This window comes from Euprymna scolopes, chromosome 26, assembly GCF_053919585.1.
Source record: "Euprymna scolopes isolate OS-2025 chromosome 26, ASM5391958v1, whole genome shotgun sequence".
In the NCBI taxonomy this organism is placed as follows: Eukaryota; Metazoa; Mollusca; class Cephalopoda; order Sepiida; family Sepiolidae; genus Euprymna; species Euprymna scolopes.
The window spans coordinates 49725465-49747067 of NC_136507.1; the positions used below are offsets into that span (position 1 = coordinate 49725465).

General features: G+C 37.7%; 1 protein-coding gene across 12 annotated transcripts in view; it reads right to left on the bottom strand.

Moving 5' to 3' along the window:
• The window catches only part of LOC145248018 (armadillo repeat-containing protein 8-like), a 214175-nt gene that overhangs the window by 176952 nt on the left and 15620 nt on the right, over nt 1-21603 (bottom strand). For 11 of the 12 annotated variants that reach the window (XM_080109723.1, XM_080109715.1, XM_080109713.1 and 8 more), the window contains exon 1: nt 1598-1880. The exons of the other annotated variant lie outside the window; for it this stretch is intronic. In XM_080109723.1, coding sequence (XP_079965849.1) covers nt 1598-1618 — 21 coding nt within the window. In that variant the 5' untranslated portion in view covers nt 1619-1880. Of the gene's footprint in view, nt 1-1597; nt 1881-21603 lie in introns of those variants that run through there. 12 annotated transcript variants of the gene reach the window in all.

Consider the following 21603-nt stretch of genomic DNA (forward strand, 5'->3'; position numbering starts at 1 on the left):
AAACTTGTATTGTTTTGCTTTTGTTAATAAATTCTCGTGTACTGTATCTGCGTGTTCGTCGTCTCTGCGTGACTTACTATATAATCGTTATTGTTTACTATTAATTAAATATATAGAGCAAAACATTAAAACTTAAACAACAAAACGAAAAAAGTAGTTAAAAATAAAAAAAGCAAATATATAACTTAAATGTTACCAAAGGCAAGATAAGTTACTTCTACTTAAGGTTTAACTAACTTTAAAACGTTTAATTCGAAAATAAGTAGTGTCAAGTTAAAATGAGAACAAAATGGCTGACATGAGACGATCCACCTGGAGAGTAATGATAATCGCTCTAAAATTGATGATTAAACAAAATACTGATAGAAATCCAACAAAATAATGTCAATATGGCATTAAAAATAAAAGTAGTGTAAAGTTCGGAGCATTTTGCTTAATTTTCGATTTTTGAACGATTATGGAGACGCCCCAATCTCATGTCAACCATTTAGTTCTTGTTCTAATTCGAGCAGTAGCAGTAGCACTAGGCACTGGTTGTGTTTCGAAATAAGTAAATGCCTTAAAATAAATTAAACCACAACAAAACTTATCCAAATAAATAAAAAAAAAAGAGTAATTTATTTTGCCTTTGATAGCATTTGTTATGTATTTTGTTTATTTTCGTTGTTTTGTTGTCTTTTTCGTTTTTATGTCCCAAAACTTTTAATTTAAGCAGGAAATTAAATTCACCAGAATGCATTTCAGTCTCTTCATAAACAAATCAGACAGTTTAATCTTTTGTTACAAAGAAAGTTCGAAATTCTAAAGAATTTAGAAATATTTAAACTGTCGAGTGGAAATTCATTTAAACGGTTTTAAAATTCGTTGACAAAATACCGTTAGAAACTCGCTCAATATATGTTACCGTAACATAGGCCGACATATATTCAGTGGGTTTTTAACAGTATTTTGCATATTTTTTATTTTCAACTCCTTTTCCCAAACTTACCGTCTCAAAGAGAGAGTCGGACGCCATTTTAAATTTTTCCAATACATTGGTAAACACTATGTTTTTCGAGATGAATAAACATGTTACATACACTAGAAAATTATCCAGTTATGTAGAAAAGTAACTTATCTTGCCTTTGATAACATTTGTTATATATTTGTTTTTGACAACTTTTTCGAATCTATGTGTATAGTAATACAAACCCAATCTTCATTTATTAAAAAATTTAAAGTTATCGAAGCTTTTTACGTTCAATTTTGTAGAGATTACATAAAAAAAAAAGTTAGTTATTGTTTTATAACAATGTTGTCTAGTAAATAATTTAATAATCAAATTATACATGTTAATCAAACTATATATACATTAAAATTTATTTTAAATACTATTGTTTTTATTGTTAAAAACGAAAAGAAAACTGGATAAAAATGAAAGTAAAATAACTCCCAGGCAACACCGGATAGACACAATTCCATTTTTTATTATTATTATTATTATTATTATTATTATTATTTGCTTTATATAAATCAGAGTAAACATAACGGTCGCGGTTAATATAAACAGAACAACATAAAATATTAAAAAAAAAAAAAAAAAAAAAAAAGTTCTTACCATTACACAAGAACTCGACATGCTTAGAAAAAAATCTTTGGTTGAAAAGAGAAAAGATGAGATGGGGGGGGGGTCAAAATAATGAGTGTCGCCCTTTTCTTTGCCAAAGTCTATACACCGCTCATACCAACCAACCAATCGGTAAAAAGGATAGACTTAATATTTCACATAATTATTCATTTTCGTTTCGTATTTATCTGAATTTTTAAGTTTAAAAAAAAAGAAGAGCAAAAGGACAATAACGAGCGGTGTTGTTAGTTCTAAGAAACAGGAAGTCAGAATGGAAACGGTGTGAACTTCCGGTTCATAAAAGAAGCTCGTCTGCTGTGGCTTCATCATCATCATCATCATCATCATCACCGCAGATATTATGCAATTCATACAATTATTAGTTACTTTTGCTTGCCTATTTTGCTAGTATATCGCTATCCATAGGGAAACAGGTAATCTCTTGGTGGATGGTATGATCCCATGATGATGATAGTGTAGCATTAGCAACCGCTACAAACGGGCGGAACAAATCTTCAGCAAGGAGATTCTCATAGCAATCACCGTTTTCAACATGCAAGCGTATTATACACGTAGGTACATAACGTCGTAACTTGCTCACCTGCACACATGCGATGAAAGAACTATGTTACGTTCCATGCGTAGAAATACAACAGACAGACTGGAATGTTCTAGAAAATGCATACATAAGATTTTGCCTGCGAAAATCAAACTAGTCCAGGATGTAGTTTTACAAGTAAACATTACCGCTGGCTGGTCCCTGCCCGTCCACGGTGAATACACCAGACTCTATCCTTGTGGGACGTTAAAATCACCCAACATGACTTTCTGCGCATCATGCACCTTAAATTCTCAGCATGGAAAGTTACCATATCGAACAAGAATTTATAGGTGGGAAATGTTGTGCATGTCTCTCCTTAATAATTACTTAAATAAACACAAGGCCAAGCGACATTGCTTTTAACAAAAGAATAATAAAGGGTTTATTTAGAAAAGGCGAGATTGTATCTCAGACTGAAGAGAAAGAAAGTGTAAATATCTGTTTGGAGGTGTCTTCTGCCATCAGACTGCAGTTGTCAATAAGTAGCAGTTGGAGGGGTGAGTGAGAGAGGTCTGTATAGGTCGCTTGCTGGCGTCTCTCTGGCGATCGCAGCTAAGATCCCAAAGGGCTAAAAATAGTCCTTAAGGGGACAGCTCAAATCAATGCGCCCTGCCCACCAATTGGTCAGTGTGGCCGAATCACTTTGGCACCGAGCATTGATCCGCTTATAGTAAATAGTTTGTTAACTGCCACATCACTCCCTGCTTAGGCGAAAAGCCGATGAAGAAAAATAAAAAGTTAGCAGTTTTTAGAAAAATACAGAACACAAGGCAACGTAATGTCTGGAAGTGTATGCTGCCGAAGAAAGAATATATAAAGAGAATAGAAAGTTCCAGCTAAAATTTTTTTTAAATAAACCGAATTTACAAAGTTTTGCATAATTTTTTGGGCCAATGTACATGGCGGCCACTACGTGTAGTAGTGACATAGTTGTCATTTTCAGTATTCACCTCAGGTGTATGCTGTGTGAATGTAGGTGGCATATGTGTGTCTTGAGTTTCTGAGTCAAGAAAAGCTCTTTTCACTCTGCCAACAGATACTGTTTCTTTTTTGCCCCCAATATCCAGGGTGAAAAGTTTGGAAGTGTGTGATAACATGCGATAAGAACCAGTATAAGGCAGTGTTAGAGGGGCTTTCACAGTCTTTTCTAAGAAATATGTGTGTCCATGAAAAAATATCTTTAGGGACCGAAGATTTTATGGTCTGTTCCCTAGGTTTCATGGGTGGGAGCTTGCAGTCTGTTTATAAACAGAGCTGGATCTGACAATCCTAGTTCTATCGGGATCAGCATCTGACCTGGCAGTGATAGAGGTACTCCATAGACAAGTTCGGTTAGAGAGTGTCCCTGGTCCTCTTTGATAGCTGCACAACAGCCAAGAAGGGCATAAGGTATGTTCTGTCTTCAGACCGGGCTCTTTTTAACAAGGAAACATACTTTAAGAGAACCGGTGTCTTGTGCCTCTTTTTCATTCATCTCTGTGCGAGTTTATTTTTTATTAGTTTTCCTTTCTTACTTCTTCCTTTCTTGATCTTTCTTTAATGGAAAACTTAGCCGTTTAGGCATTCAAATAAAAAAAAATATAAAGGTAAAGAAAAAACTTCATATCGCTATCCTTCGAGAACTTCAGGTTCCCACGCGATCTCGGCCTAGTCTCGTTTTCGATTCTCTCCTTCCTCCTTTTCACCGTGGAATTTGAAACTATACGCATGGCCTTTACTCGACTCCATGAACTAGGCTATCTCCCATTCTAAGCCATGAGGTATGTTCAGAATATCCCATTATTCCTCATCTTTATCGACTTTACCTGCCTATTCCTTCTATGAAAAACTTGAAACCCTATTTCTGTTTAATTAATCTAGTGTGTGAGTTCTATATACAATTTGGAGAAATTCTAATTTATTTTCTCCTTCTTCGCTCGCACAGAACTTATATCTTTTCTCAGACTTTTATTTCTATTTTTATTTTCTGGGCGCTTGTGTAGTTTATGCGCCATACTAAAATAACAACCTTCGTAGGAAAAAGACATAACTGTTCCATACTTTCACCTAACGATTTAATAAAAAAGACATTTTCTAACCGCTCCATACTTTCACCTAACAATTTAATGGAGAAAAGACACTTTTCTAACTGTTACGGACTTTCACCTAACAGTTGATTGAAAAAGATAAGATATTCCAGAATCTGTTAATTTAGAAGCCTGTCCAAAATATAATTATTTTCATGTATTATTTCCTTTTGTTTAATTATGTTTTCTCCTTTTAACTATTTGTTTTCTTTTTGTTTCAGATTTTTTTTACCTAATTAATAAAGCGTTTTCAACGTAATAGTTGTTTTCATTATGTTAATTTGAGTTTATCTGTCCGCCCAACGCACACTTTCTGAAGTTTGACTGCTGGACGGTATTGTAGGTACCTGATAGCAAGATTCTAAGGAATAACTGCCGTGACTTCCAGAACAAGGTATGTATTTGCTCCATCATTGTTGGTCAGGGTAAGTGCGTAAGGCAGCTTTCAACTGTTAATCGAAGCGTTGTATCATCTCGTTCAAAGCTGGGTGATAGCTTGTTGTTCTAATACGTTTGATCCCTAAAATCCTGGAAAGTTCCTGAAACAGGTGGGATTCAAACTGTGCTCCACGGTCTGTGGTAATTGTTGTGGGGACTCCATAGTGCGATATCCAGCCCGATATAAGGGCTCGTGCTACAGATTCAGCCGAAATGTTCTTTAGGGGAATAGCTTCAGGCCACCGTGTGAAACGGTCTATGCAGGTCAGGAGAAAAGTAAATCCGTAGCTGACCGGCCATGGTTCAACCAGATCGATGTGAACATGGCTGAACCGACCATCTGGGATGCTGAATGTTCCAAGGGGTGCACGGATATGGTTGTGTACCTTTGACTTCTGACAGGAAATGCAGGAACGTGTCCAGGCAGTAATGTCACGCCTCATATTAGGCCAGAAAAATCTAGCTGTAATCAGCTTCACTGTGGCTTTGCGTCCAGGGTGTGCCAGATTGTGTAGTGTGTCAAAGACAGCCCTACGATGAGTCATGGGAACAAACGGTCTAGGTGAATCTGTTGAAGTGTCACATATGATCTGCGTGTCCTAAGTAGGCACGGGCAGATACGTGAATTTGCAAGTTGCAAATTCAGGTAACGACAGATCCAACGTGTCCAGACTTTGCTGGTCTAAGGCCATTTGTTGTAAATCGATATCCGAAGGTGAGGACAGAGAATTAATAGGGAGATGGGATAAAGCGTCTGCCACAGTGTTCTGTCCCCCAGAGATATGTCAGATATCGCTGATAAATTGCAAAACAAAATCCAAGTGACGAGTTTCGCAAGGTGAATATTTGTCTGGCTTAGCACACAGTGCAAATGTAAGCGGACGGTGATCAGTGTAGATCACAAATTGCCGGCCTTCGAGTGAATGCTGAAAGTGTTTCACTGTGAGGTACATAGCCAGGAGTTTGCGGCCAAGCGTGCTGTAATGTTCTGCCGGTTTCAGCTGCCTCAAAAAATATGCGAGGGGTTGTAGTTGTTGTTGTTGCAACACTGCACCTACAGTTCTGCCCGATGCATCCACAACCAGTGAAAACTGGGCATCAGGCACAGGATGTTCAAGTAATGTGTGTGTTGCTAGTTTCTCCTTCACTTCTTTAAAGGCTTTCAGCTGAATATCATTCAGCGAAATCTGCTCATTTTTCTTCTTCCTGTTACGTAACAAGTCAGAAAGAGGAGACAAGAGATCCGCACAGTGTGGGGTGAAGCGCTTGTAGTAATTTAGTAGGCCGAGGAAGTTCCTTAGTTGGTGAAGTGAAGTGAGTGGTTTAAGGTCTTGTAGAACCTTAACCTTTTCAGGTAAGGGAGATATACCCTCTGGGCTGATGATGTAGCCCAGGAAAACTAACTCTGAAGCACCAAAAACACATTTACCAGGGTTAATTCTAACCTGGTGCTGTTGAAACCGTTCGAACAGTAGGCGGAAGTGAGTGACATGTTCTTCATATGAGGCACTTGCCACTAGCATGTCGTCTACGTAGTTATAGACGAAGTCTAAATCACACACTACCTCGTCCACGAAGCGTTGAAAGGTACTAGCCGCGTTTTGCAACCCAAAAGGCATCATTAAAATTCAAACGCTCCAAACAGAGTTGTTACAGCAGTTTTCAGGATGTCGGCTGGATTCACTGGAATCTGATGGTATGCCTTAATCAAATCTAGTTTGGAGAAGGTCTTACAACCGTGCAGTGAAGAAGCGAAGTCCTGTGTGTGGGATTGGGTAACAATCGGGTACCGTAGTGGCATTCAATCGTCGGTAGAGACCAGTCAGACACCAATCTCTGGAATGTTTCAGAACCATATGCAAAGGGGAAGCCCATGGACTGGACGAGGGGCGTATGATTCCCAGTTGCAGCATATGGTTGAACTCTGCCTTCGCTGCTTTAAGTTTGTCAGCAGGGAGGCGTCGAGGTTGTGAGAATACAGGAACACCTGTGGTCTCAATATGGTGAGCTGTTGAGTGAGGTGGTTCACTCACAACAAAATTCAAGTTAGTTAACTCCGGGTAGGAGTTTAATAATGTATGATATGGATCATCGGCAGAAGCGATGAAAAATACAGGGCCGATAGATGTGAAGTTCGATTTTGAACCCGTGACAGAAAGTTCCATATTAGCATCTATCAGCTGTTGTCTGCATATGTTAACTAATAGGTTGAAATGATGCAGAAAGTCTGTGCCTATAATGGGATAGGGCAAATCAGCTATCGTAAAAACCCACGTAAAGTCTCTACGTAATTCCAAGTCAAGGGAATGAGAAATTTGACTGTACGTGGGAATAGATGAATGATTTACCGCTTGCAGTGTGATGGATGAAACTGGCGGCTTCTCGGTGAGGAGTTTCAGTGGCCAAATGCTGCAAGCTGCTCCTGTATCAACCAAGCGCAGCATGGAAAGTTACCATATCAAACAAGAATTATTTCTTTTTTTCAACAAACTGTTGCTTTCTTAACACACACACACACATCATGCTTACATAGCTTCTTGACTGTTGGAATGATTTTAATTAAATGAGTGTCTCGTGTAAAGGGCATGAAGTTTAAGATTACTGATTTTTATGAACAGAGGGACACACATTGTTATTTTTTGAGAGGAAAAGAAAGTCATTAAACCATGTAAGTGGGCTGAGCATGTGTGTTCATTGCATAAGAAAATAGTAGTTGAAAATAAAATTTGTTTTAGAAGAATTAATTCTCGTTTGATATGGTAACTTTCCATGATGAGGATTAAGGTACAGATTCACGGCAAACTTGGCAAAGCTGTTTTACGTCTGAATAGATGGAGTCCGGCGTATGTGCTGAGGATGGGCAGCGGTGATGTCTACTCACAGAACTGCATCCTGGACTGTTTTAATTTTAATGGTTAAAACCTTTTATACAGGTGTTCTGGAATATTCTACCCTGTTTGTTGTTGCACTGTGTGTGGAGTGCAACATAGTCCCTTTATCACATGTGTGCAGATGGGCAAATTACGGCATTATGTGTCTGCGCATTCTAATATACATGGGCGTTGAAATGGTGATTGCTATGAAAATGTCTCTGCCAAAGATTTGTTCCGGCAATCATTACATTATTCTTCATTGATGTTTCTCCCTTGAAGCATTGTTCATTTTTGTAGAGAAAACTGTGATGAGTGCAAATATTACCTCAAAAACACCCATGTGTCTGCGTATCTTGTTTGATTAGTATATAATAGAAGAAACCAAACCTCTACATGGTTGCAAAAATCATTCTTCATTCTTTCTATTTTTTTCTCTACTCTGCTCTAACAACTTTGCCAACCTTTTCTACATATTTCAGTCCTCAAAATGAAAACTCTCAAGAAACAAAAGAAGATTAAACCTGTGCCAGTTGACACGGTTAAGATTTGGATTAAAAATTGTTATAAAAATAAATACAATTTAGGCGCGCAGTATGATTATGATTATGTTGGCGCGTGAAAAATAAAAAATAACTCCCACGCAAATTCCGGCGTGGCCTTATATATTAAATCGACTCAAAACGAGCGGACGTAGTACAGAGCACCCCACATGATGCTTCCGTCCAATGGGATTTCTCCAAGGACATTTTTCTAAACTTTTCCTCTTAAGCTCGCTGGAGCCGGTCCAAATAGTATTTAAGCACACACAAACATCAAATCTCTCTCTCAACTGAATTTTCATTTGGACGTTCCACGCGTGTTACTATCACTCTTCCATTTTCACCGCTCCATGCGCTTCATACAATTTCACAGGCGAACATTACCTATTGCCTCTCTTAACATGTTTTAACATATGAACAGTTCAACAAAAAAAGACATTCTCCTTTTTTTATACGAACACTTAAAAAGGACTTCTGAACTCATTATAAAGAGAATTATATTTTATTTGTTAATGGTTGGTTTCTGTGAATAAACCTTTGTTTGTTTTGCATGTAAGTCTTCTTCTTTTTATTTTTATTTATTTGTGGAGGAAGTTAGTTCCTAAAAAGGTCTGACGACCCCCACCAAGTTGGTGACCCGACTTAGAACATTACATGCACAACGGAATCTCCTTACAAGCTACACGCAGTTTCCTAACCTACTTGCTATATCATGCGTGCAGTAACACTCAAAGGAAGTAAAAAGACGACGCGAATCTCAAGGGATGATACAAGCCATCAAACGAAGCGTGGATCTCAGTATAATATAGCAACAAATTAGTGAGTTATGCCGATAGTCGCTATAAAATCGAAAATTAAACAAATCATGACTCAGCGTCAAAACAGCACTTTCACTCATCAGGCACCCCCCAACAACGAGTTGGTGATAAATAACGTGTAATGAACACACACAGCTACAATTCAACCGATCCAAACGTGAACACGAGCGTGTAAAACCCCTCGGAAAATGATCTACCACAATCTCGAACTTCACTCGCCAGTTTAACAGACCTCAGAAACACAGACCCTAGCAAAAGCAACATTTGTTTTCGATCACAATTTCAAGCTTCGCGTACTCGAAACAAGTCAACCGACAGTTTAAAGGCTTTAAAATCACTTTCAAACGAAAAACAGAAAAATGGAACCTCCCCATGCTGAAACACCTCTGGCTACATTAACGCTAAATATACCAGCTTTTAATCCCACCAATATAAAGACGTGGTTTATCCAGATCCAGGCCCTTTTCGACGCAAAACAGCGAACCAAGTATTGTTATTTGGTTGAAAAACTCCCGGCAGACGTCGTCGAAGACGTGACTGATTTATTGGAGAACATACCAGAAAATAATCCATACGATAAACTTAAGGAGGCCATTTTGAGACGGACTGGCTTATCAAACGAGACAATGTTACGCAATCTCTTCACCCAAGTAGAATTGGGAGATCGCACACCATCGCAACTTTTACGATACATTCGATCATTGCTAGGGGACAACAAAATGTCCGAAAATATAATGAGAAGTCTGTGGCTGGATAAACTCCCAGACACAACAGTACAAATTCTGGCACCCACATGGGAAGAGACAAGCACTGAAAAGCTCGCCGACATGGCAGATCGAATTCATGAAAATCTGAGGAACCGCAAAGTAAACTCAGCACAAGCACAGCCAAAGCAGACGAGAGACGATGAAGTAGCCGGACTAAAAACTACGGTCGAAAATCTCACTCGTCAATTGCAGGAATTAATGCAAATAAACCGTCGTTACTCATTTAATAAACGACCTAACTACCGAAAACGAAGTTTTAGTAGAGGTCAAAGCAACACACGAGAACGAGCGAACAAAATCTGTTTTTACCACAAAAAATTCGGCACAGAAGCGAGGCGTTGCACTTATCCCTGTTCTTTTAAAAACAAGAACCAGGGAAACGATCATTCCAGCCAGTAGTGACGACAACTGTCGCTGGATTTTCCACTAAAGGTCATTTATTTTATATTTGTGAGAGTAAATACGGATATAACTTCTTAATAGACACTGGAGCCGAAATAAGCGTGATACCACCGCTACGTAAACAGAAAGCTACTCCACAGCCTTACCACCTCCAGGCAGCTAATGGTACACAAATACCGACATACGGTGAAAAGTACTTAAGCATCAATCTCGGCTTGTGTCGCACATTTTCGTAGATTTTTACCAAAGCCAACGTGACGACACCAATATTAGGAGCAGATTTCCTAGCATGATTTAATCTATCGGTAGACATGACTAATCGCACACAGACTGATAACCAAACAAAAGTCGTAATTAAAGGTATCACCACAAGATACCAGTCTACTGGGATTAGTTCTGCCTTACCTGAAGAGACGTACATTCGTCGGCTGTTTCAAAAATACCCCCAACTTACTCAGCCATTCAAAGTCACGGATAATATTAAACATAATGCAAGGCATTATATTAAAACAAATAGACAACCCGTCTACGCCACCCCCAGACGTCTGAAGCCAGATAAGTACAAAATCGCAAAAGACGAATTTCAACGCATGTTACAACAAGGAATTATCCGACCTTCCAAAAGTGCGTGGTCATCTCCTCTACATATGGTACAGAAATCAGACGCGACAACATAGTGTCCTTGCGGCATTTTCAGGAGATTAAATTACACAGGACCATACCAAGTTTTGGACAGAAGTGAAAAATATTTTACTGTCCAAAGGAAAGACAAGAAAGACAACATCGCGATCGACCGAATTAAACCAGCATACATTGAGGAATACCCTCAGACAATTTCCCCACCAGATCAAATTCCCTTAGATGGGAGTCCAGCAGAAAATGACGGGAACATCAAACCTACGACAAAAACAGGTAGGAAAGTCCACTGGCCAAAACATTTCAAGGAATACATTACATATTAAAAAAAAAAAAATTTTCTTTTTTCAATCTGGGGGGAGTATTGTGCCAGTTGACACGGTTAAGATTTGGATTAAAAATTGTTATAAAAATAAATACAATTTAGGCGCGCAGTATGATTATGATTATGTTGGCGCGTGAAAAATAAAAAATAACTCCCACGCAAATTCCGGCGTGGTCTTATATATTAAATCGACTCAAAGCGAGTGGACGTAGTACAGAGCACCCCACATGATGCTTCCGTCCAATGGGATTTCTCCAAGGACATTTTTCTAAACTTTTCCTCTTAAGCTCGCTGGAGCCGGTCCAAATAGTATTTAAGCACACACAAACATCAAATCTCTCTCTCAACTGAATTTTCATTTGGACGTTCCACGCGTGTTACTATCACTTTTCCATTTTCACCGCTCCATGCGCTTCATACAATTTCACAGGCGAACATTACCTATTGCCTCTCTTAACATATTTTAACATATGAACAGTTCAACAAAAAAAGACATTCTCCTTTTTTTTATACGAACACTTAAAAAGGACTTCTGAACTCATTATAAAGAGAATTATATTTTATTTGTTAATGGTTGGCTTCTGTGAATAAACCTCCATTTGTTTTGCATGTGTCTTCTTCTTTTTATTTTTATTTATTTGTGGAGGAAGTTAGTTCCTAAAAAGGCCTGACGACCCCCACAAACCCAACTTCAACTCTCAACGTAGACCCCTACTACCAGGTCTCTTTCTCTAACATCAGGGGTTCAGAGGATGAAGTACAATTACAGGAGACTAAACCTGACTCATTGACCTTGTGCAAAACTAGCAATGGCCGTTTTTTCCCCTAAATGAGTTTGCAATAAAAGGATACTCAAACTTGACATCAAAATTTGACTCCCAAAATCGGTATGGGCATGGAATATGTGTCACATTAGAGATGGCTTCCCATGTGGTAGTGACATCTCCAGAGAAGATCCTAATTTGCCTTATATGTGCTTCAGAGTAACACTTGCTCACAGTGCCACATTTATATTTGCCCTCTATCACTCCTATAACAGTGGAGTTACTCTCATTGAGAGTATATCTGAAAAAATTGATGACATTTTGTCAACTCATCGCTCGGCTAACATTTATATCTGCGGAGACTTCAATGTTCACAACATTGAAGTGCTATTCCACTCAAACAAGACATGTTGAGAGGAGGTACTGTCATGATATCTTGATTACCTATGACTTAACACTGTTCACGACTTAACACTGTTCACGAACCTACCTGTATGGCTGACTCCGACAGGCAATATGCAAGTCTCCTTGCCCAGAAATATGCCCATCTTTTATTCTGTCTCCATTGGGATCTTCCAATCACTCAGTGATCTTGGTTAGGATAAAATCAAAATGTAATAAGTCCTCAGATGTACCTCTTCATCATACTGAATATCAATATAATTTTGGATAAATTTGGCAACATTTATGTCAGATATACCTCTACACATCATGTTCAAAAAGAATGTGTCCTCTATAGTATCTGACCTGGCTGAATGATTAATTATCTGTATAGATCACTTTATACCCTTCAAGAAATTCTAGCAAAAGCCCAACAGCCAACCGTAGTTCACCCCAGAATGTGTTGCTGCCATTACTTACAGAAATCACTATTTCCATTGCTTCCAATGTAAAGCCACCTTTAGGACTGTCAGCAACCATTGTAAAAGAGTAATAAAGAATATAAGAAAGTCGTATGCTCAGCATGTTAAGTTTAAAGTAGCTAAGCAGCAGCTTAGTTCCCACCAGTCTGGGCAAATAACAGAACAGAAGCATGTCCGCTATTTCTGCCAACATCAATGAACCTTAGGTAATTTTGTCAGCATCTGACAAAGCAAAACTTTTTGCCAATAACTTTGCTTCAAATTCTATCCTTTGTAATCAGGGCCACCTACACCCCACTCTCATATTTCCTCCTGTAACTGAAGACAAACTATGCAACATACAAATAGCTGTATGTGATGTTGCCAACCTTATCAAAAACCTTGATTCCAGCAAAGCAACTGGCCCTGATGACATTCCAGTTAGAGTGCTCGAAAAGCTTCAACCGGAATTAGCTCCCATACTTACAAAGCTGTTTGAACGTTGACTTAAGGAGAAATGCTGTCCAACATCCTGGAAAACTCCATCAGTCTGCCTCGTATTTAAAAATTCTGGAGATCGGTCATCTCCTTCTCAGTACAGACTAATCAGTCTACTGTTCATTATGAGTAAGTTGCTGAAATCTGTGATGAACAGAGAAGTAGTTAACCACCTCAGTAAAAATAACCTGCTCAGTGACGTGCAATATGGTTTCCGTTCTGCTAGATCTACAGCTGATGTACTAACTGTTATATCACACAGGATTAGTGAATTTCTCAACAAAAGCTTCATTTTAGAGCAATTGCTCTTGATATATCAAAAGTTTTTGATAGAGTATAGCATAAAGTCTATTTCACAAGATCGCCAGCTACAGAATAGCAGGAAATGTCCTCTCAGTTATAATATCCTTTCTCTCCAAAAGGCTAATAAGAGTAGTCGTTGATGGGCAGAAATCAGAAGCTCATAGTATTAATGCTGGCGTCCCTCAGAGGTCCAGCCTGGGCCCAATCTCTTCTTGATCTTCATTAATGATCTCCCAAATCACATTCTTAGATTCTTTGTAGACATTAATGCAGACAATGCTACAATCTATGGCAACACTTCAAAGCCCAGCAATGACCAAGACGTTTCTGATTCTCTTTCTTCTGATCTTGAGAATGTGGTGCAATGGGGAAAAAGGTGACTGATTAATTTTAATGCATGTAAAACCAAATTTCTCTCCTTTCATCATAATCGCTCTGATCCCCACCACGCTTCAATTGAAATGAATGGCTCTCGTCTTGGGGAAAGTCCGTGTCTTGACAAGCTTCTGAACTGACCTTCACTCCTGATCTGAAATGGAACACATAGATCAAATTTGTTGCCAAGATTGCTGGAAAAATGGTTAGACTACTCTACTGCTCCAGTAGATATGTCACTGCCGATGCAATTCTCTACCTGTAAAAGAGCCAGTTATGCCCTAAAATGGAGTACTATTGTCACATTTGGGCAGGAGCTGCTCGGTGCACTCAATCCAGCCTTGATAGAGTTCAAAACCAGCTTCAAAACCTAGTAGGTGATGCCCTTTTCTCTTCCCTGCAACCTCTTTCCCACAGAAAAGACGTTGTGGGTCTATCTCTGCTCTATCATTATTTTCATGGCAAGTGCCCGACTGTACTCCACTCTGTGGCCACCTCCTGCCAAACTTTCACAAAAGCACTCAACTAGCTACAACCACTATATGCGATTTCCCCCACTCTCTATCTGTGCCTAAATCTAAACACAGGTTCCATGAACAAAGCTTCTTTCCCAGAACTGCCCACTTGTGGAACACTGCTTCTCAGTTTAATACAGCATGGTTGCCTCAAATCCAATGTAAATAAGTTCTTGTTTAGCTGTTCCCATAGATAATCAAATTCTACCGAATGTACACCATTAATGTTTCTATACTACCACTTTACATTCATTAACCTTTATCCTCGATTGGCTCTCAGACCTTGATAAGTGGTGACTCCCAAGTAAAAAAAAAAAAAAAAAAAAACGGTCATGCAAATTAATGCCAACATTGTGCTGAATTCTCACTGATAGTATGCAAATTAGATGATCTTGGGCTGTATGTAAGCAAACTGTTTGAAGAATGGCAGAGTTCATTTTTTTTTTTGAGGAAGGCAAGTTATGCGTATGTGCTATGTTGAGGTGTGACATGTTCGAATCTGAGAGAGCACAGTGAAATTAAGATATGTATGGTGAAAATTACAAGATCAGTGAAAAGGGAGTTCTGTCAATTTCTATCATTTTTAATTTTATTTTATTTTATTGGCTTTAAAATCTTGATTGTTTTGAGTTTTGCAAACTCACATACACATATGATACTAATTAACACTCATTTTGATTCATTATAGAAGCCAACACCACTGGACAAATAAACCAAGATTCAAATTGTCTCCAGACTGATTGAAGAGTTCTTTATGTTTTTCTGACAATCCTGTTTATACAGATGTAAATGACAATAATGCATTGAAGATAATAAAATAAATAGGAAGGGCATTGGCCAAGTATGCCAAGTATGCCAATATGCTGTCTGTGATTTCATACCATCTGATACTTTCAATAGAAAAAGTTTAAAGGTTTAGTTAGAGGAATTCTCCCAGAACTTGTCTTCAAGTTCTGGAAGATCTGCTCTTTGTATATTTTCTTGTGATGAAAAAGTTGAAGCTTTGCTGTTGTCGGATTGATGATAATGTATTCAAGGAACTTTTGCTTGCCTCCTTCCTTCCTTAGAATCGTGGTGGTCTCCAATTTTAGCTACTACAATTTCTTCAGTACCTAGACAACAGCCACGCCGACCAGACAGAACATTAGGTGCTCTGTTGAAATGTCAATGCATCCAGTGTCATTCTCCTTTAATTAAAAGGCAAAAAGCCTTACCTAAAGGTGGAATTAAAAGAGATTCAGAGAAACTACCCTTCGAAAAGGAACCTTTAATTAAATAGCAAGAAGATTATACAGGAGGTGAAAACATTTATTTAAATACTCTTTGAAGGATCATTTTTAGTCCAAAGGATCGAACATTAGGTCCAGAAAGCCCTAGAAGATTCTGAGAAACCCGTTTTAAAGAAAAGAAGTTGAAGACGAAGAAAGACTTTGGGAGGGAGAAGGAAAGGGAGACTCTCAAAGAAAAGTTTTGGAGAAGAAAAACTGGTTCAGAGGTCTCGGGAAATATTTTGTCTACTGGATAAAAAGGAATTTTTAATGTATGTAATTGTTTATTTCTTGTTTGTGTGCCCCGCTTTTCATCTTCCCTTTGCAGAGTAAATCCCCAGAGACTTATTATTTGTAAAAAGAATAATTTCTGTTTTTAATCGTTGTGTACAACGATATATTTTTTCAAGGAGTTTATCTTGTATATAAGATTTTGATTGCAGAAATTTCCCTCTGGACCAAATTACCGTAGGTTTGCAATAACAAATGCCACATACAAATGTATTATGTCTAAACTATAACCTACCATCTTAAAATTCTATTATTCTGGATTACACACCTCCTCACAAAAAACGAACACATCAAATGTTAAACAATATGGCCGCTCATTCTACAATGCATGTTAAACCAAATACAACATTCTACCACTCATGATCATAGATTCAAGTAATTATACCCTAACATTTACCTACACACACATTACCTCTGTGCATTGTTTTTTTTGTTTGTTTGTTTTATTGTTTTTTTTTTTTTTGCTATGTTAATGTTAACTACTCTCTTAGTAAACAAGACAAACTTTCTTTTTTTTTAATGTTTGCTTTAAGCATCCTAAATTTTGAAATGGAACTTCACACTAATCTCTTGCTACATGAAACAAGCTTTCTTTTTTTATTGTTTGATTTGTGAGTCTTAACTCACGAGATGCGAAAATGAACTAATCTCTTAGTAAACAAGACTAGTTTTTTTTGTTTGGTTTGAGTGTCCTAAATTATGAGCTGCAAAAATTCACTAATTTGTTTTCTTTTCTTTTTTCTGTTTGCTTTGCGAAAATGAACTAATTTAGTAATAACGACTATCTTTCTTTTTATAATGTTTAGCTTGCGCGTCCTAAATTATAAGCTGAAAATAATGAACTAATCTCCATTCTTTTTTTTTCTGTTTGTTTGGAGCATTCTAAATTGTGCAATCAGAAAATGAACTAATCTCTTAGTAAACAAGACAGGCTTTCTTTTTTTTTTTTTCTCCTTTCTTCGATATAGCAGTGAGGTTGATGTGGGAAGAGAGGAGAGTTAGGGTTAGGGTTAGGGTTGTGGAAAGAGAGGAGAGTGTGTGGTGATTCTCGACAAGTTGTTCTGTCTCAACTCTCAAAAACTCTGACTCCAACTGACGGTTTTGACTCTATGCCCGGTTCATATACTCAGAGACTGGGGTTGTTCCCTGGACCAATCGTACCCAAATATGTCACCCCAGGGGAGGTTCTCCCTCCCATGAGTGCACCTGTAGATCATCCCCACGACCCTCTGGGCCGCGCACTGCACTCAAATTATAAACATCTTTAGTCTTGAACCCTGAGCCATTCCAGTTTCGGAGTACAATTTCCAAAAAAATTACATCGTTGTCGATTCATGACCCAATCTTTTCTCTCAGCAGGGTTTTTCACTGTCGCCCGGGCAACTACAAGCCACTAGGGATTTCTTGTGAATTTGATTGTCCCTATAAACTTTCTGCTTCAGAAAAAAGTAACTAAACCAACCAATGTTGTATACCACACTAATGTTGTATTAAGATAGGTGCCCTTTTTGCACAGCTGTATTTCTTCCCATTGAAAGCCAACCTTGTGCATAACTTTGCTCTCATGGGGCAGTAAGTAAATAGAGACATCATTGGAATCATTATTGACAACAGTTTGATAACTTTCTATTCACTCTGAAATGACAATTGTTGAGTACCTAAAAAGAACTGTAAACATTTGCACCCGATATTAACAAAGGGGGGTGGGAGTGGCTGTTGAAAGAACGCAAGTGACTTTTGTTTTTTCTTTATCTCTTTCTCTTTTTCAATTTGTTGATGATTGCTTCTCTTTTTTTCTTTTTGTTGTATTCTCTCTCTTTCTTGTTTTGTTACCATAAGAGAGAAACAAAGTTGATGAGATTTATAAAAGTTAGAATTTAATTAAAGACTTTTAAAGTTAATGTATGACTAAAATTATGCCATACCAATGTACAACTAAATGCCCAGCTGTTTGTCATATAGAAACAATGTGTAAAATTGCTTAAATCAGCAGGAGCCGACCGTACATTTTAGTCATGCCGCGATTTAGTCATACATAACAAGCTTTACTGAAAATGTACAACTATTTGCTCCTGCTACTCATTTGCTATTAAAGCAACTTTGACACAGACAAACTACTGAGTTTGTAACACAAAACAACATAATCTTTTGTGGTATTATTAAAATAAACAATTAAATGAATTTACTCAAAAGAGAGATTATTTTGGGCAAATATCTTTTAAGATTCATGTAAAAAGTATTTACAAAAAAATAAAATATTTTTTTAAAATATTATCTTTTAAAGCAGAAAGTAAATAGATGCATAAGTATTATTTATGTAATAAAATCCTGAGACAATTATTTTTTTCAATTCTGTGTACCACTTTTTTTTTTTTCGTTAAAAATTTTTGTAAAAAAATAAACAAGTTTATTTTTTAGATTGGTTGTGTCTTGGTTATGCACGACTAAAAAATAAAGATGATTTATGTACGTCTAATTAAATCCTTAAAGACTGAGACAATTATTTGGCACACTGTATTGGAAAAAAATAATCCACATCCTTACATAAAGAAATAAAAACGAAATCTGGAAAATAATGGCACTCGACAAAGAACACAAAATCGCTGAATTAATATAAAATAAACATTTATTTACATGTTAGAAATATTAATTTAAATTGTTCCAACATAAGTGTTTTCTTGCATTGAATGTTCATAATGAAAGGATTACTGAATGAAGATTTTGTGAGAATTGCATAAGGCTTTAAATTACTAATTTTTTTATGATAAGAGCTTAAAGTCCATGTGGCTATTTTTGAGAGAAACAGAAAATCATATAAGCGAATACATGTGTGTGTGCATTTGTGTGCATTTGTGTATGCGTGCATTTGTATCATAAAAACAGTAGTTCGAAATAAGATTGTTTAAAAGGAGATTTAAATCCTCGCTTGATGTGGTAAATTTCCACACTGGGAATTGAAGTTCATTATGACGGGTGTTTTAACGACTCTGGCAGACGGAGTTTACTTAAACACATTCCAAACTTGTGAAAATGAAGAGAAAACTGATTTGATTTTGGCAAGCAAATCTTTATATACAGGCCTTCTCGAACATTCCAGCCTGTTTACTGTATTCATATGTGAGGGAGCGCAACATAGTTCCTTTTCTTTTATGTGTGCGGTGGTTGCATCAAAACGTCATATTCCTACACATTCTTCATATGCGTGGATGTTTCAAAGCGGTGAAATGTTCCTGCTGGGCATTTATTCCGGTCGGGCATAGTGGTTGCTACATCACTCCCTTGAGAAGTCGATAATAAGGAGAAAGAATAAAAATACTGCAAGTATTTCACTGGGTCTAGGTAGCAAATCGGAGTAGATGCCTTATGTGTCTGCCGGATTTGGTGGAAGTTGTAGCACTAGGTAGCATGGTATCATAAGGTGTGGCTTAGCTGACCCTGTTTGAAGGGTATATCTTGGTTGATGGTAGTCCAAAAGAAAAGTGACATCACGAACTTTTGTGTTGCACGGTTGCTTGGTGAGATAAATGGTGCAATTTCAAAGAAAATGAGCCACCTGTGTTTGAGATGAACTTTATAGATGTTTGTGTCCATTTCGAGTATACCAAGGGATTGATCAATAGATAAGCAAAATGTCGTAGATTATATAATTCCTCTTCATTCCTCTGGTTTAAGTGCAAGTGAGTCTGCACAACTGTGTGTCTGCAGAGTCCAAAAGATGTGTGAAAGTGAGTGCACCGTTAAAAGTGATGAGTGCAAATGAGTCTCCTCTGCCAAATACAAGTGGGTCTGTACTCGTGCTACTGATGGCTTGGATGGCATCAATATGTATGCGTGAAGATGTACTGGGATTGCTTAAGAATCTGAGGTGTTTGTAATGAGCTCATTCCGAAAGTGTTGAGCCGAGGGGGGGGCGTTATTAAATTCCCCACGTGCTGAAAATGGTGGTATCTCCAATATGGCCTGTGTGGTCGTGGTTGATGTGAGAGGATCTGTCTTCATTGTATCATGAATTTCATGGGAGATTCAGAATTAAACAGGTGTTGATAATCACCGCTAGCAACGGTGTAGGTAACATTCCGTTGCTGGGCGAATTGTCCAACGTGCTGTTACAGGACAACTAATCCATAGGAGGATCATGTCTTTGCTGCTAATTCATTGTACTTGGAGTCTGATTTGTAGGGAAGCCGTGTTTTGTTTAATTTTTTATTTTTGCCCGATTATTGGCATAAATCGCTACTTTGTTATGACCAGTGTTACTAGTTTGTAAGTGTCGTCATTTATTGTAAGGAGGTCCATGTTTGTAAGTGTCGTCATTTATTGTAAGGAGGTCCATGTTTGTAAGTGTCGTCATTTATTGTAAGGAGGTCCATGTTTGAAAGTGTCGGCATTTATTGTAAGGAGGTCCATGTTTGTAAGTGTCGTCATTTATTGTAAGGAGGTCCATGTTTGTAAGTGTCGTCATTTATTGTAAGGAGGTCCATGTTTGTAAGTGTCGTCATTTATTGTAAGGAGGTCCATGTTTGTAAGTGTCGTCATTTATTGTAAGGAGGTCCATGTTTGTAAGTGTCGTCATTTATTGTAAGGAGGTCCATGTTTGTAAGTGTCGTCATTTATTGTAAGGAGGTCCATGTTTGTAAGTGTCGTCATTTATTGTAAGGAGGTCCATGTTTGTAAGTGTCGTCATTTATTGTAAGGAGGTCCATGTTTGTAAGTGTCGTCATTTATTGTAAGGAGGTCCATGTTTGTAAGTGTCGTCATTTATTGTAAGGAGGTCCATGTTTGTAAGTGTCGTCATTTATTGTAAGGAGGTCCATGTTTGTAAGTGTCGTCATTTATTGTAAGGAGGTCCATGTTTGTAAGTGTCGTCATTTATTGTAAGGAGGTCCATGTTTGTAAGTGTCGTCATTTATTGTAAGGAGGTCCATGTTTGTAAGTGTCGTCATTTATTGTAAGGAGGTCCATGTTTGTAAGTGTCGTCATTTATTGTAAGGAGGTCCATGTTTGTAAGTGTCGTCATTTATTGTAAGGAGGTCCATGCTTGTAAGTGTCGTCATTTATTGTAAGGAGGTCCATGTTTGTAAGTGTCGTCATTTATTGTAAGGAGGTCCATGTTTGTAAGTGTCGTCATTTATTGTAAGGAGGTCCATGTTTGTAAGTGTCGTCATTTATTGTAAGGAGGTCCATGTTTGTAAGTGTCGTCATTTATTGTAAGGAGGTCCATGTTTGTAAGTGTCGTCATTTATTGTAAGGAGGTCCATGTTTGTAAGTGTCGTCATTTATTGTAAGGAGGTCCATGTTTGTAAGTGTCGTCATTTATTGTAAGGAGGTCCATGTTTGTAAGTGTCGTCATTTATTGTAAGGAGGTCCATGTTTGTAAGTGTCGTCATTTATTGTAAGGAGGTCCATGTTTGTAAGTGTCGTCATTTATTGTAAGGAGGTCCATGTTTGTAAGTGTCGTCATTTATTGTAAGGAGGTCCATGTTTGTAAGTGTCGTCATTTATTGTAAGGAGGTCCATGTTTGTAAGTGTCGTCATTTATTGTAAGGAGGTCCATGTTTGTAAGTGTCGTCATTTATTGTAAGGAGGTCCATGCTTGTAAGTGTCGTCATTTATTGTAAGGAGGTCCATGTTTGTAAGTGTCGTCATTTATTGTAAGGAGGTCCATGTTTGTAAGTG